We start from the raw sequence: 17,413 nt of genomic DNA on the forward strand, positions 1-17,413 counted from the left end.
GAAAGAGACAGATTCCCATAGCCAGACATTATCTCATAGCCACAACTTCTGACACAATTAAACGTTTCTTTCGCTAAATCATTAGTATTCTGACCCTCAAATGTCTTCCATTTATCAACACCTTTGACTTTTCGAGGAAAGTTAAGCACACACAGAATCTCAGAGAATATAGGATTAAAAATGTTTGCATTAATGTATTTGATAAAATGATCAGAGGAAGATTAAATTACAACATGTATGATGTGATATTACAATAAAGCCCCCAAATTATCCCAAGGTGTATATAACACAATTGGTGATGGGCTCCCGTACTTCTTCTACCCCAGCCCCTGCTGCTAAACATGGGTGCAGAGGCTAAGGCTTTCTCTTCTGGGTGGGGTGTGAGGTGAGATAGAGAAATAGTGGATGATCCAGTCTCTGGATTCCAGGAGCCGGCAGAGGGATCCCCATGTCCTCATGTTTTTCTGGCTCAATTTTCCAGATTCTTCAACTGCAAGTTTCCTGAATTCCATGCCACACTGTCCTGGACTCCCAGCCAGCCCCGAGATGGGGGGGTGGGAGTGGGAATGGGGAGGTAGGGGGATAGGGGCGAACTGAAGCAGGACTGTGTGGATCCGTGGCTGGAGCCTTACTGACACATTGGCCAGCTGCAGCCAGGCCATCCCATTAGCCTCACAGCAGCACAACTGTGTCTGTCACACTGAATTTTTAGGACTCTGAGCATGGCGTTATGGAGGTCTTCTTTCACACCCATTTTGCTGTGATATTTAGAACTACACCAGATAAGACAAAGTGAAGCATAAGTGTTGATTTATGTAGGATGCATAACTTGAGGCATTGAGCAGCCCGTGCTTTCCTGATTTTCCCCAAAGCCACCTTTTCCAGTGCCCTACTTCGTCCTTGTGTCTGTGGGCATTTTTGCTCTTGCCCTAGGGGTTCTCAGAGCTTTAGCAGAGGATGCAGGTGTGATGGGGGAGATTTAAAGGTGGCTGCATTCCACTAAGCCTCCCACCAACCTTGCCTATAAAGAGAGGCTGTCAGGGAAGTTACATGAGGAGGTAAATCGTGCAGTGCCACACGGGCTTCTTGCTTGGGGATGACGCGCAGTACAGAGCCACATTCCTTCTCCAGTCCATGAAGATGAGTTTGTGCTATTGGCTGCAAGGAGGACAGTGGAGGAATGACTTTGGTCCAGCTCTACTTGGGAAGGAGAGAATAGGACTGCCATGCTCCATCCACGCCCTCCCACCCTGCAGGGTGTGTGATGTGGAGGGAATCCAGAAGGTCTGAGGCAAGGTGGGTACTAAACGGGGGAGTGGGCAGGCCTAGAAGCACACTTACACCAGCTGCAGCCCATGTGGGGGGCACTCAGGAGACGGCGGGCTCCCTCAAGGCCGTTGCATGGTGCCCAGTGGTAAGGGTATCATCAGTCATAAGGGGAGGTATATAGGCTGAGGAGACCTAGAAAACTGAGGGCTCCTTATTGCTCCACCGGACATTGGGCCATTTCACCCCTCAAATTTCTCTTCTTTTGCACTGGAGCTGATGTATCTCCCTTGTGATATTCCCAAAGGCCTTAGTCAAATGGAAGGTACAGAGGGAGAAGCTGAATTATGAATCTAAATTCACTTAATTAGATTGCATTTAGCACAAGAGATCCAGAACGTCTAGACTAAACAGACAGGGGCATTTGAGTTAGTAAATTAAAGCAATTCTAAACATAAAGCTGTATTTTTGTAGTACTAAATTTTAGTACTATCCTATTTGTGAAATATAATGTCAAATATACAGGGGGGAAGAAGAGAGCGGGCTCTTTCATTATTACACAGATTTCATTTCACTTTCCCAAAAGGAAACTGACTCACTTAAATCTGTGGACAGCATGAGTTGAGCCTCACCTTGCTCACAGTAGACTCCAGTGGTTCCTAGTGGACAGTGACAGGTGTATCCATGAGGCAACGAGACACAAGTTGCTCCTTTGCTGCAGTGGTGTGGAGGGTCATGCTCAGGGTCGCAGGTGGAAACTGTCTCCGTGCAAAAGGCTCCTTTCCATCCACTAGGACAGTTACAGCTGTAGGATAAGAAAGAAGGCAGCATGATTTGAGCACCTGTTGGGTATACACTCATGTAGCCTCCTGATGTTAACTTGGCAGTTTTGCCTGAGGCTCCAAGACAGAAAAGATGTTGTATATGAAAGCCAATTGTGATTTAAACTACCAAGATTCACATTGTCAAAGGAAAGAACTAATGACTTGTTATGGGATTACTGGACTCCATATTAAGGATTTTAAAAGGTTCAGCCCGTGGAAATTGAAAGAAAATTTGATGAGAATCATTTCTTTGGACAAAACAGCGTTATAACTCCCTCTCCTCAACCTACCCCACCACCCAGGGGGAAAGCTGTGGATGGAGTGGCCTCCTAACCTAAGCCTAGAAAAAAGAAGTCCAGCTTCTATATGTTCCCTGATACTGGGGGATGCACAAGCCCAGCTCCAGGGGCTGCAGAAGGAGCCTCAAACCCTGCCAGTGGTGAGGCCAATGGTAGTGAACCAGGCGGGGGGCTGTGGCACTCTGAGTTAGGATCAGCTTGGGGACATATAAAAGAGACCTTGCCCAGAGAGTATCCTGGTATCTGAAGGAACCGTGGCAGTAAGAGGCAGTCAGTTTATGGCTGGAGCAGAATCTGAGGGGTAAAGGGCAGTACCCATTCTGAAGAGAGACTTTGTCTTGGTTTAGAGAATGATATTGGGAGGAGCCTGGTAGGGGAGTCTCTGATGGACTCAGCAAAGGTAGAGTTGACAGATAAAATGCAGGGCACCTACTTAAATGTAAATGTCAGATAAACAATAAATAATTTTTTAGTATAAGTATGTTCCATTCAATTATTTGAATTTCAGCTAAGCAATATTTGAGATAAACAGAAAAATTACTTGTTTTTTGTCTGGAATTCAGATTTATCTGGGTGCCCTGTACTTTTCTCCCTAACTCTGGCAACAATACCGTTAGGGCACATGAGGGAAACGGTTAGCTTGAAATCCCTGCCTGGCACAGAGGACACTAAACCATCAGGTAAACAGTGTGAGTCAAGGGGGCCATTCGAGGATGGTGTGGGTGCAGAGTCAGAAACCACTGGCCCAGGGAAAGACAGCAGCAGGAGATCACACCTCCTCCTGAGACCTTTCATTCATGTGATGAGCCCTGGCTGGGTTTAGGGTAATAGCCTTGAAGAGTAAAGTGTTATTAGTATTTTGATGTGGACCATTTGAATTAATGATTGAGAGTGTATTTTTAAATTAAAGAGTTTATTAGTCAAGAGAAACAGAAAGTTCAATGGACCTCCCCATGTTTTAATTCAGGACCAAGAAAAGGATGACTCTATAAAATATGGCATGGGTATTTTGATAGGGATTGCATTAAATTTGTAAGTTGCTTTGGGTGGTATGGCCATTTTAACAATATTAATTCTTCTAATCCAAGAGCATGGATATCTTTCCATTTCTTTGTATCACCTTCAATTTCCTTTTTCAGTGTTTTACTGGACATGGGGCTGTTTCACCCCTCAAATTTCTCTTCTTTTGCACTGGAGCTGATGTATCTACCTTGTGATATTCCCAAAGGTCTTAATCAAGTGGAAGGTACAGAGGGGGAAGCTTAAAGACGGAGGCTCATTCTTGAATTTCAGAGTTTTCAGAGTATGGGTCTTTCACTTCCTTGGTTAAGTTTATTCCTAGGTATTTTATTCATTTTGATGCAATTTTAAATGGGATTGTATTCTTACTTTCTCTTTCTGATAGTTCATTTTTAGTGTATCAAAATAATCATGACATATTTCACAGAACTAAAGCAAATATTCCTAAAATTCATATGGAAAAACAAAAGACTCCAAGTTGCCAAAGCAATCTTGAGAAAAAAGAACAAAGCTGGAGGTATCATCTCCCAGACTTCAGACTATACTACAAAGCTACAGTAATCAAAACAGCATGGTGCTGGCACAAAAACAGACACATAGCTCCATGGAAGAGAATAGAGAGCCCAGAAATAAACCCATGCACCTGTGGTCAATTAATCTATGACAAACAAGGCGAGAATACATAATGGAGAAAAGACAGTCTCTCCAACAAGTGATGCTGGGAAAACTGGACAGGTACATGTAAAAGAATGAAATTAGAACATTTCCTCAGACCATATAAAAAAATAAACTTAAAATGGATCAAAGACCTAAATGTAAGACCTGAAACCATAAAACTCATAGAAGAGAATGTAAGCATAACACTCTGACATAAATCATAGCAATCTTTTCTTTGGCTATATCTCCTAAGGTAAAAGAAATTAGAGCAAAAGTAAACAAATGGGACCTAATTAAGCGAAAAGCTTTTGCATAGCAAAGGAAACAATAGACAAAAATGAAAAGACAACCTATAGAATAGGACAAAATATTTGCAAATGTTATTACCAATAAGGGGTTAATACCCAAAATATATAAATAGCTCATACAACTCAATATCAATAAAAACCCAACCCAATCAAAAAATGGCAGAAGACGGGGCTTCCCTTGTGGAGCAGTGGTTGAGAGTCCGCCTGCTGATGCAGGGGACATGGGTTCGTGCCCTTGTCCAGGAGGATCCCACATGCCATGGAGCGGCTGGGCCCGTGAGCCATGGTCACTGAGCCTGCACGTCCAGAGCCTGTGCTCCGCAACGGGAGAGGCCGCAGCAGTGAGAGGCCCACGTACCGCAAAAAAACAAAAAAAAACAAAAACAAAACGAAACAAAGAAATGGCAGAAGACCTAAATAGACATTTTTCTAAAGAAGGCATACAAATGGCTAACAGGCACATGAAAATATGCTCAACATCATTAATTATTAGAGAAATACAAATTAAAACCACAATGAGTTATCACGTCACACCTGTCAGAATAGCTATTAGCAAGAAGACAACAAATAACAAGTGTCGGCAAGGATGTGGAGAAAAGGGAGCCCTTGTGCACTGTTGGTGAGAATGTAAATAGTGCAGCCCCTATAGAAAACAGTATGGAGTTTCTTCCAAAAACTAAAAATAGAACTATTATATGATCCAGCAATTCCACTGCTGAGTATATATATCTGGAAAAAACAAAAAGACTAATTTGAAAAGATACATGCACCCCAATGTTTATAGCAGCACCATTTACAACAGCCAAGGTATGGAGGAAGCAACCCAAGTGCCCATCAACAGATGAACCATAGATTTTTCCTTTTACATTTAAGTCTTAATACTTCTGAAATTATTTTTTGTGTGTTTGATATGGGGTAAAGATTCAATTACAGTTTTCCACATGGATAACCAATAGTCCTAACACTCTTTATTGACTTGTTCATCCTTTTTCACTAATGAGCCCTGTCCATTTATGCAAGGTCCTGTGCCTCTCCATCCTGTTCCGTTAGTCTGTTGGTCTGATCTTGTGTCTTAATTTCTCCCACTTTATAATAGGTCTTGATACCTAGGATGGCAAATTCTGCTACCCTTGTTCAGGGTTGTTTTGGCTATCCTTAGCCCTTTGCTCTTTCACATATTTTCCCATCAACTAGTCCCAAGTTCAAGGTAGGCAAATTTTCTTGCTTTCTTCTTGTTGTAAAATGGGCTTTCTTTTTCTTTCTTTCTTTTTTTTTTTTACATTGAGGGTATACCTCTTAGGGGCCCCGGGCCTGTGAGCAGTCTCCTTAAAATTCCCCACTTGTGGCAGTCCTTCGCTTTTAGGGCTGGTCCACTGTAACCTGTGCAGCCCTCAAAGGTAAATTCACACAGCCCCAAGGTTTTGACAGGAACTCGCAGCAAAAGTCAACGTTGACACCTGTTTTCTAGACTCCTGCTTTCATTTCATATTGTTTTTACTTCAGGTAACAGTGTTCTGAAAATATACATTTTATATTTTATTCAGATTTGAATATTTTCATTTGGAAATATCATTCAGTATATATAATCTCCCATACTTTCACAAACAGAACTCCCCATCAATAAACTTTTTCAAAAAGAAATAAAACATAATATTTAGAAACATCTTTCTATATTTATTAACTTCTACAACTTCATATTTAATGGTTTAATATTATTTCATTGAATTGATGAAATATACTTTATTCTCACAGTCACTTGTGAGATATTAGTTCAGATATTATGTTTTTAAGTTTTCACTTTCTACAAACAACACTGTGATAAAACTCTTGTAACTAAATCTTTCTGCATATCTATGATAATTTTCTCAAGATAAATTCAAATATTATCATGACTTCTAGGCTTTGGATACATATTCCAACCTGCCCTCCATAATAATTTTATCAATTTACATTACTATCATAAGCTTATGAGGATGCCCCTGAAATAACAGGTTTGTATGTAATTGAAAATATGGAACACTTTTACAGGCTTATTGTTTTTTACTGACCCAATAATCATTATTTTATTTCATTTTATTAAAATAAAAATGTTTTAGTGTCTGCCTAATTTTTATTTATTTATAAATAAATTTCACGAATTTTCACATATTTATCAAGAACATATTCATTTTGGGCAAAAGACCTTAATAGACTTTTCTCCAAAGAAGACATACAGATGGCCAATAGGCACATGAAAAGATGCTCAACACCACTAATTATCAGAGAAATGCAAATCAAAACTACAGTGTGGTATCACCTCACACCAGTCAGAATGGCCATCATTAAAAAGTCCACAAACAATAAGTGCTGGAGAGGGTGTGGAGAAAAGGGAACCCTCCTATACTGTTGGTGGGAACGTAAATTGGTACAACTATAGAAAAGAGTATGGAGGTTCCTCAAAAAACAAAAAATAGATCTATCATGTGGTCCAGCAATCCCACTCTTGGGCATATACCCAGATGAAACTATAATTTGAAAAGATATATGCACCCCTATGTTCATAGCAGCGCTATTTACAATAGCCAAGACAGGGAAACAACCTAAATGTCCACCAACAGATGAATGGATAAAGAAGAAATGGTATATATACACAATGGAATATCGCTCAGCCATAAAAAAGAGTGAAATAATGCCATTTGCAGCAACACGGATAGACCTAGAGATTATCTTACTAACTGAAGTAAGTCAGAAAGAGAAAGAAAAATATCATATAATATTTATATGTGGAATCTAAAATATGTCATAAATGAACTTATCTACAAAACAGAAACAGACTCACAGGCATAGAGAACAGACTTGTAGTTGTCAAGGGGTAGCGGGTGTGGGGAAAGGATGGATTGGGAGTTTGGGATTCAAAGATGCAAACTGGTATACATAGAATGGATAAACAACAAGATCCTACTGTATAGCACAGGGAAATATATTCAGTATCCTGTAATAAACCATAATGGAAAAGAATATGAAAAAGAATCTATACATATATGTATATAACTGCATCACTTTGCTGTACACCAGAAACTAAAACAATATTGTAAATCAAGTATACATCAATAAAATAAATTAAAGAAAAAAGAAAACATTCATTACAAATTCCTATATTTTCCTTTATTATTTGGCAGTCTAATCAAATTTGTTTCACCAAAATTTATTTCTCTCTCTCTATATATACACATACATACATATCTATTTAGTATCTACTATGCGCATAGCACTCTGCCAGGTCATACGGATGGCAGGTGTGTCAGGTGAGGGCAATGCTCAGGGAAAGCACTGCTGGGCCACCTACACTGAGGGACCAAGTGAACGGCACAGAGAGGTGCTCCTGGGACCCTGAGACCAGCATGGGGAAGAGCTCGTGGGAAGAGAACATAATTAACAACACAGCACCAACACACTGTTAGACTTTGGTTTTAGGAGGAATTTAAAACAAAAATTCTCAACAGTTTGGAACTTAGAGGTGGAGGCATAAGGCACATACATAAAAAGGTAAAAAATAAACAGAAGTCTCTGAGGGATGTTGCCATTTCATTAAATAATGTGTTTAGATGGGCCATGATGAAAGAAAATTTACATGCTTATTGCATTTGAGTTAATAGTTGTGCAAAAAAATTTGAAAAAGTTGTATGAGGTTCTCCAAAATGGAGAAAAACAAAATACAGAATTAACCTCTTATAGAATTACATAATGGTTTTGATTATTGTTTGAAGATCACAAATAGCGTAAAATATGTAAAGGTCTTTTATATGAAAGTAGATTGTCTTACCAATTTCATAAAAGAAACCTCTCTAATGTCATTACCTTTGAAATTGATGATTGTACCATCTAGTGGTTCATTTTTATTTACTTGAAAAAAGAAAATTAAGAACAAAATTAGTCTCACTGCCTTAGAGACAGACATGGCAATGGTAAAATATTTATTTTACTATTAAGTAGATCTTAAATCACGTTAGCTATAATATAATACGGATGCTATAAACTTACTTGAAAACAATCTTTTCTAAACCTTGAAATTAATTCATTAACATCTGTTCCTTTAATCACAGGTTTACTACTCTTCCCTGAGGAAGATTGGTTTTGGAGAGGTATGTGTGTGAGGCATCCACATAGTGGGAAAAGCAGAAAATAACAAAGAGAGGTAGATGTTCATTCATTAAAGAATATTTCCTGTTATCATTTTTTACATGCTATGTGTCTGACACTGTGCTGAGCAATGAGCCTTCCACAACACACAAGCCCCCATTCTTGACCTCATGGACTTGCTGTTTGAGAGGGGATCACATTAGTAAGCAGACAATTTTAATACAATGTGACAACTGATAAAATGAATACTCTTGGAGCCCACTGGAAGGACACCTAAGCAACCTTAATGAGTTCAGGGAAGGCTGCTGAAGTGAGATTTGCCAACAAGAATGAGAGCATTGAGGGGAAGGGGCAGGAGAAGAGTAGGCTGGAGAAGGAAACTGTGGATAGCGGGCTGAGAGGGTTCAAGTGACACAGAGATGTGCAGGGAGTGACATGAATGATGAGCTATATTGAAGAATATTGGCCTGGTATGTATAGGATGACCCCATAAATGCTCTAGTGATGTAGGTTTACTCTTGGTGGGATCTTACTGAGCTTTGACACTGTACAGTTTGCTTTGTGGGCCGTCAGACTCTGTAACCATAACTCAGTTCTTCCAACTGTTGAAAGCCGCTGCAGACAATCCACAAATGAATGGACGTGGCCGTATCCCAATTTTATTCACAAAAATGGGTGCTGGACAAGATTTGGCCTGTAGGCCATGGTGTGCTGACCTTACACTAGATCAGTAATTCCATGGGAGTAGAGGTCAGGGCTCTTTGCTCTCTGTTGCAGGCCCAGGACCTAAAGCAGTTCCTGGCATATTGGAATTTTTCATTGAACATCCTGGGAATAAATAAGTGAATGACTGAGTCATGACTGGTTTAGGGAGATAGCTGGATGCAGAGTCGCCTGGGCAGGGAAATGGCTCTGAGGATGGAAAGGTTGACGGGGGTGTGAGAAGCACTTGGTAGGTGCGTTGGTACCTAGACGAAAGATTCTAGCAACAGAAAACGTTTCCGGAGCTCACCTGTGCCAGGCACCCTGCTAAGCACGTCAAGTATGTTGGCTCATTCAGTCCTCCTGACAGCCCTCCTAGGGGACTCCTGTCCTCAGCCTCATATTATGGGGCAGAGACTTGAGGATCAGATCAGTAAGCAAATTACATGGCTGGTGATGGGAGAGGGCATCCACCACAACTGCCACCCTTTGTCTCTTAATCTCATGGAAGTCTTTGGGGTTTCAGGATTAAATGACTGAAAGAATATGGTGCCATTATTGGGAATAGGGACATTCGGAGAAGAATATAGCTTAGTAGGAAAATATAAAAATCTACTTTTAGTTATACTGAGTTGGAGGTGAGAGCAGGTGATAACAGGCCTTTTTTCTCCCTTTAAGTACCTAATGAACTGGCTCTTGAACTTGTTGAATATTGAGAATGTAAGACAGATTTGTGAGTTAAGCAGAATAGCAGTCAAAGGGCTAAAGCATCCACTAGATAGTAGCTAAGAATATTAAAAAAAACCCTGAGGAATCATTGATATTATACATGGAACTGTTTTCTTATCTCAGGTCCAATCCCCAAATGTTTTCTATCCTCAATTCTTAATACATAAAGAACAATTTGCAGGTTCTTCTACCTCTAAACATGGAGAGGTGACAATGCAGAAGAAAATGTTAGTCATATTCAACATGAAGAATTTAACTTTCTTGTAATTAGACCATTCTAAGACTTCTGAAGTTTAGGATAAACATTGATGTATAAAAATTAATTGGAAATGAGATGATAGAAGGTTTAATATTTTTTGTTTTAGTATCATTTAAACATCATTTGCTTGCTTACTAATTTTTCACCACAGAATGAGTGCCGTGCCCCACTCTATTTTATACCAGGGTGAATACAAAACAGAAAACATAGTATTGCCCCTAAGGACTTTATGATAATTTATTTATAACAATGCATTTATATAATATATATGTGATACATGTAAAATATACTGTTCGAAGTTTATTTGGGCCTCACCTTTGTGCCAGGCACCATTTTAAGTACTTTATATGTAGTAACTCATTTCATTCTCATATTTATTCAATGAGATAAATGTAATTATTAGTCCTCAGTGTGTGGTTGAGAAAGAGACTTAAAAAAGTATAACCCCTGGTTACTCTACTTTTTCAGTTTACCCATCATACAGATTCTGGTTGCTTTGGATAAGAGAGTCTTTTATACATATTGAGCCTAATGAGGGCAGAGTTTTAGAATTCTCATTATGAGATGAGAGCAGAAAGAAAAAGTTCTTGGAGAAAATTCACCTTGAGCGAGATCTGTAAGAAATTTATGGCTACAGATTTGTGAGTTCTCTATGCATACGGAAAATCACAGATACAGCACTTAAAATGAAATCTATGTGGTGTGATAATAAAGCCATATGAATAATGGAATAAAAGCATGTTGCTTAGCAATGCAGGAGCATATGGCCTGAAGGATTCCACTTCTGCACATATAACATATTTCTCCATGATTTAAAGGAAAAGAGAAACTTAGCTGGATCTCCTCCTCCTTAGACCATTTGTTGTGTTGGATGGCTTCATTAATGTCACTTTGCTTTCCTATATAACTTATTTTCATCTGAATAATAAGTTGGGAGAATAAAGTACGTGTGATATGATGGATATCATTTTATCTGCTAAAATTTATTGGATATCAAAATGACATGCTCAAAATTTAAGCCTTTGAAAAATATACAAACAAGTGTTAAACAAATGGGGCTCCCTGTACACTGGAATGTGGTCATGTAAAGACTCAACATACTTACAGGGAAGGGTGGTGACCATCACTCTACCTGCTGACGTTACCCTATGGCCTTCCGTTCCTTGCTGGGGAGATCATTCACCAAACTCTTTGATGATACCTCATGGAGTAAGAAGGATGAGATGCAATTACTCTTTACACACTAATAAAAGTACTGGCAGCCATCTGTGGGCCTCAATCCTAATGGTTCTGTTCTCCAGGTGTAAGTGCTCAAACGTATTGTGTTAACAGTTGGACTCAACTCCTCTTAAAGAGAGAATTGTCTTTGGGAAACTCTCTAGGTGAGCTGCTTGGAGTAGATGGTGGACCCTAGTTGCATTAATGTGAGCATAAACCTGTACTATAAAAAGAAAATAGCTAAATTGCTCTGGCCAAGGCCAGGAGGGAAATTTGGTTTGTTCTAACCTAGAGAGTCATTTGGAGCAACATGAAGCAATGACAAGAAGACAAAGAGATGGGGTGGAATGACCATGTATTCACTGCTATGGTGGGATGACCAAAACACAGGGGAGAGTTGTTTAGGTGGATATAAACATTTCCCTCCTATATCTGCATGCATCCTGTCCCCCTGCACCAACATAAACAGTCTGATCCATCTCAAAGTGTGAGTGGCCTTGTTAACTTAGTAGAAGTCAAAGAGGTTGATTGTCACTTTTAGGCAATACATGGTCCGGAGTAGAGGCTGTGTGGGTGGAAGCAGGACCATGGAACCAGAGATGGCTTTGAGAACATTCACCTTTCTCCTGGAATCTGCATTAATCTTGGAAAGGTCTTTGGATTGTCATAGTTTATGCAGATCTCAAGGATCTTATAGAAAGTTAATGACATCTGAGTTACACAAAAACCAAGAGAGAAAAATTATTCCCCTTAAACCACAGTAATAGGGAGGCTTGATAAAATCTACACTGAATTCTTACTTTTGACTCTTATTTTCTAGCTACTTCAATAATAAAGGAACAGAAAGTAGGAATTTAATTTATAATTTACATCCTTCAAATACGTTTTCCATAGGTGGCACCAAATAATGGATTTACTTTGTTTCGGCAGCTAAGAACTGAAGATGGAGAAAGATTGGAATAAAACATCCCCCAATTTTAAAGGTAGTTATCTACAACTGGTGTGATCATGAATTTTTTTTTATTTTATACCTTATGAATTTTACAAATTAGACAAAATGTGAATTATGTGTACTATTGTCTTTTAATTCAAATGTATACAAAAGTAGAAAAAAAGATAGTATCAATGAACCTCCTTGAACCCGTTGCCCACTTCAAGTTATCAATTCTCAGCTCTTTAGTTTCATTGTTTCTTTCTCCACCACTTTTTTTGCCAAAATCTTTTTTTTTTTTGGTACGCGGGCCTCTCACTGTTGTGGCCTCTCCTGTCGTGGAGCACAGCGGCCATGGCTCACGGGCCCAGCCGCTCCGTGGCATGTGGGATCTTCCCGGACCGGGGCACGAACCCATGTCCCCTGCATCGGCAGGTGGACTCTCAACCACTGCGCCACCAGAGAAGCCCTTGCCAAAATCTTTTGAAGCAAGTCTTACTTTATCTGTAAATACTATAGTATGTATCACTAACAGATAAGAAACTTTAAAAAAGAAAACCACAATAGTATTATCAGACCCAACAAAATTAACACTAATTCCTGTCATCTAATTTTTGTGTTCAGCTAATTATGATTGTCTTGAAAAAGTATTTTTTTGACAATTCATCAGCACCCAAATAAGTTCCACAAATGCACCTGCACAATATTTCTTTTTTTTTTTAAAGAAGATGTTGGGGGTAGGAGTTTAGTAATTTATTTATTTATTTTTGCTATGTTGGCTCTTCGTTTCTGTGCGAGGGCTTTCTCTAGTTGTGGCAAGTGGGGGCCACACTTCATCGCGGTGCGCGGGCCTCTCACTATCGCGGCCTCTCTTGTTGCGGGACACAGGCTCCAGACGCCCAGGCTCAGTAGTTGTGGCTCACGGGGCTAGTTGCTCCGCGGCATGTGGGATCCTCCCAGACCAGGGCTCGAACCCGTGTCCCCTGCATTAGCAGGCAGATTCTCAACCACTGCACCACCAGGGAAGCCCACACACTATGTGTCTTAAGGCTTGTTACTGAGATAAAAATTCTCCCTCTGCATTTCTTCCCACACATGCTATTTTTGTGTGACTTGTCCAGTAGAATTTTCCATTCTGGATTTGGCTCTTTATATCCTTATAATGTCAGTTAGCTTGTTTTCCTCTATTGCCCATATTTCTCATAAACTTATAGATATAGAGGCTTTATTAGATTCACATTTGGGCTGCTTTATGGGTGGGGCTGTGTAGTTCTAAATACATCACATTAGAGGCACACAATGCTTGTTCTACATTTAATTATGTTATGACTGATCAGTTGGTTCAAGTGGCGTCAGCTTGATACAACCATGTATAGTTTTCTATCAACCTTTCACTGAGTAGTTCAAGCAGCCATTATTTCCTTGGTGGTTACAAAATGGTGTTTCTCATTTCTATTATTTATCCTGCACTATTAGATCAGATCTATTAAAAATTACTCCTCATCCACTGTCTGGCTAGTTAATATTATTTAGTGTTATCTATTGCTGCACAATAAATTACCTCAGAGCTTAATGGCTTAAAGCAATAATAAACATTTATTATAATGACTCATAATAAGTCACTGTGTTTTCAGGCTTTGTCACCTGAAAACTCATCCTCTATCCCACTGCCCCAGGGACTAGATGAAATACAGTGTGACTATTGTTAAAACTGTTCAGTGGATAGGATCATTTAACCCTTAAATTTAATAACTTAAGGAAGGCAGAAGTCATAAACTGTCATTTCCAGAATATCCTATTATTTGCACAAGTCAGCCTACTCAGGTGGGAGGAGACTGCAGGAGGATGTGTCTACCATGGACAAGAATCCCCGTGGGCTGCTTGGAAGCTGGCTACCATTCCTGCAATACAGTCTTGATAGGAAAAGAAGGTTGAACACTTCCTCTTTATCAAACTGCAGAATAAGTGAGTGGTGCACTAGCAACCTCTAGGGAGACAAGTTTCTTTTCCTCCCTTGGTGGGGGTAGGTGGAGTATCGTAACAACTATGTACATTTACACACTGGCATGTTTAAAGCCATCATAGACATTATTCTGTGTATTTCTGAAGTCATCCCATCTTTGGTCAGTGGGAGTCTCCTTAAGCTGGCTCCTGTCTTCTTTTTCAACGGCCCTAGTAGTCTTTGATATCTCTCACTTTCAGGCACAAGAAGACATCCAGGCTCATAGCATACATTTCCTACCCCAGATTTGAATGTCCAAGTCTCCAAGAAGGCCTGATTTATTTTTAGTGGAAAATGGCATTTGGAGATGACAATTTTGACACTAGAGCTATTCATTGCTGCTGGGTTATTATTGTTTCTAGGTTACTTTAGTGGACATAGCTAAGGAATAAGTTTTTTAGAAAGAGAAAATTAAGTCATGAATTCATATGTTATTTCTAGTTCAAAATAAAGACGAAAAGATTCTTACTTCTTTCATTTTATGTCTATATCTCTTTTCTCTTATGCTGAAGATCTTTGTTCCTAATGATATTAACATAATTAGTAAATATTAACATAATTACTAATTTTGTTTATATCCGTCCATCTAGCCAGCCATCTAGAATCTTGCTATCTAGCTATTTTTATCCGTAGTTCCAAAATAACAATAACAGTGCTACCACTAATATCAAGACCACAGGATGCAATTTAGGATAGCTTTATGATTCTTTTTGTCCTTAGACTATAACCCACTGTACAGCTAAAATAGTTTAAAAAATCAATTGAATTAAATCTCTATACTTGGTTATGGCACCAACTTGAAATATGGTTAAATTCATTTATTTTCTTATTTTCTTTCAATGTTTAAGAATTACTCTTTTTCATTTTTTGATTTACCAGGTGAAACATTTACCTAGTCCCCAGTAAAACTGTAAAGCAAATTGTATTTTGAAAAGCCTAGCTTTCATCCTACAACTTTCCCTTGTTCTCTTCCTCATTCTATCAGTAACTATCTATAATTTTTTTCTGTAATCTTCCTCTCTTAAAAAAATAATGGGCATATGTGTATGTGTGTTATGTGTATCTATATGTATATGCTTATATCTATTTATCTACATCTAACTATCATTCCCTTTTCTTACATGTTTCTTTACCCTTTATTCACCTAATGTATCCTGAGGATCACTCCATAGCAACAGATAAGCTTTATAGCTGCAGAGTCCTCCACTGTTCAGCTTTACAATCTAGGGATGAACATCTTTTGCTTTAACAAATAGAGTTTGCTCTAGTAAACTGCAGTGCCTGTTTCTCTACAGCCTCACCACTAGATGAGTCAATTTTTTTTAGCTCTTTGCTAATCTCATAGTTAAGAAATACTATCCGTCTTAACTTGGAATCCCTAGAAAACAGAGACTAAAAGCAATTCCAAGGAAATAAGGAACCCTCTGGCAGGTAAGCAAGAGTGAGGGAAAAGCAAAGTGGGGGGAAAGGAGGAAAAACTAATGCAGGGTAGTGAGTTACCAAGCTAGCTACATGCAGTTGGTTGCTTGGTAAGGGGAGTGTTTCTCCAGAGGCTGGACAGGGTGATACAATTAATCTGAGTATATTGCAGGGAAAAAAATTATAGCAGGAACAGATAGGTTGACATCCAGTCATGATACACCCTGCATGACAGATTAAAGGATTTACACTGCGTTGCTTTGGCAATGAAAAACAACATTTTGGGTGGGAAAGTGATAGGAGCAAAGAGGCTTTTAGGAGGAGACAACCTGGATTAGAGTAAGGAGAGTTTAGGCAACAGGACACTACTTGGCAAACAATCACATAGTCCAGCAGGGGAGTGCTGGAAAACAGGACTAAGCACTGTTGGATGAAATGTACAGAAGCAAGGAATTCTTAATTTGGAGAGTTTGGGGGTCTCTCTGATTGGGATCTAGGGAGTTTGTAAACCTCTAAAATTTTATGTAAATTTTGTGTCCTAAGTATGTTCATTCTCAGGGGAAAGAATTTTTAGCTTTCACCTGATTCTTAAAGGCATCTGTGAGCCAATAATTAGGAAACCCTGGGTCACTGAGCTTCTGTGTTCACTGATCAGTTTATGTTGTAAGTATACCTCATTTATGAACTTAGTACAAATCTCTGATGATTCACATTTTATATCCACATTCTCTGAATTCCTATTGTACTTACTGTCTGTGCTGCTCAGTTTTACATCTAGCTTGGTTTTCTAAGATTTGCTTTTCTTACACTGTACTTTTCTTAAAGGAACTCATCTGCATATTGCCCTCAGTCACTGTCAAAATATGATTTTAGGGTTAAGCAAAGTGCAACTTAAATGAAGTAAAATCTGCTTAAGAACACATTGTATCAGGGTGGGGGGTGGAGGGTGGGATGAACTGGGAGGTTGGGATTGACATATATACACTAATATGTATAAAATAGATAACTAATAAGAACCTGGTGTATAGTACAGGGAACTCCACTTTGCTGTACAGTAGAAAGTAACACAATATTGTAAAACAACTGTACCCCAATTAAAAAGCAAACAAACAAACAAACAACAAAAAAAGGAACACATTGTACCAAACATGTGAACATATAGGGCTAAGTTAGAACTAAAGAAAAAAGGTTTTTCAAACCTTGGCTACCTACTAACAACAGCAATAGTTTATTATGTTTTTCCTGTTGCATCAGAGTTCATCCCAAGAGCACAAAGGCCTTACTGGGATGTAATACTGCCTTATTATCCTCCTCTCATTGGAGACATTGCATTCGAATGCAGCTGGGTCTGTGTGTGCTGACGTATTTGGAGCAGGAAAGCAGGGCTTTGTTCAGTCTGCTGGAGCCCAGCGCCGGGTCCAGCCTCATCAGACCCCACCCCTCCTTACTTGGCGCGGGAACAATGCCTCCCACCCCCAGCTGTGAGGCATAGAACTACAGGGGAGCATTTTGAGTTCTTTTGAAAAGGTTTTATACCATTAAGCTGTGCATTGTTGAGACATTTTGACCACCTTTCAGATTTAGCTTTTAAAATTGATTCCAAACACTGAAATTTATGCCTCTGGGTTAGGACTTGCCTCTTGAGCATTTAAAAAATATT

General features: G+C 39.2%; 1 protein-coding gene across 1 annotated transcript in view; it reads right to left on the bottom strand.

Moving 5' to 3' along the window:
• EYS (eyes shut homolog) overlaps nt 1-17,413 on the bottom strand; it is a 1,642,163-nt gene that overhangs the window by 40,055 nt on the left and 1,584,695 nt on the right. Inside the window, exon 39 of the mRNA XM_029223300.1 lies at nt 1,899-2,071. Coding sequence (XP_029079133.1) covers nt 1,899-2,071 — 173 coding nt within the window. The remainder of the gene's footprint in view (nt 1-1,898; nt 2,072-17,413) is intronic.

The sequence above is a fragment of the Monodon monoceros genome, unplaced genomic scaffold, assembly GCF_005190385.1.
Source record: "Monodon monoceros isolate NGI ecotype Baffin Bay Population unplaced genomic scaffold, NGI_Narwhal_1 Super_Scaffold_15, whole genome shotgun sequence".
In the NCBI taxonomy this organism is placed as follows: Eukaryota; Metazoa; Chordata; class Mammalia; order Artiodactyla; family Monodontidae; genus Monodon; species Monodon monoceros.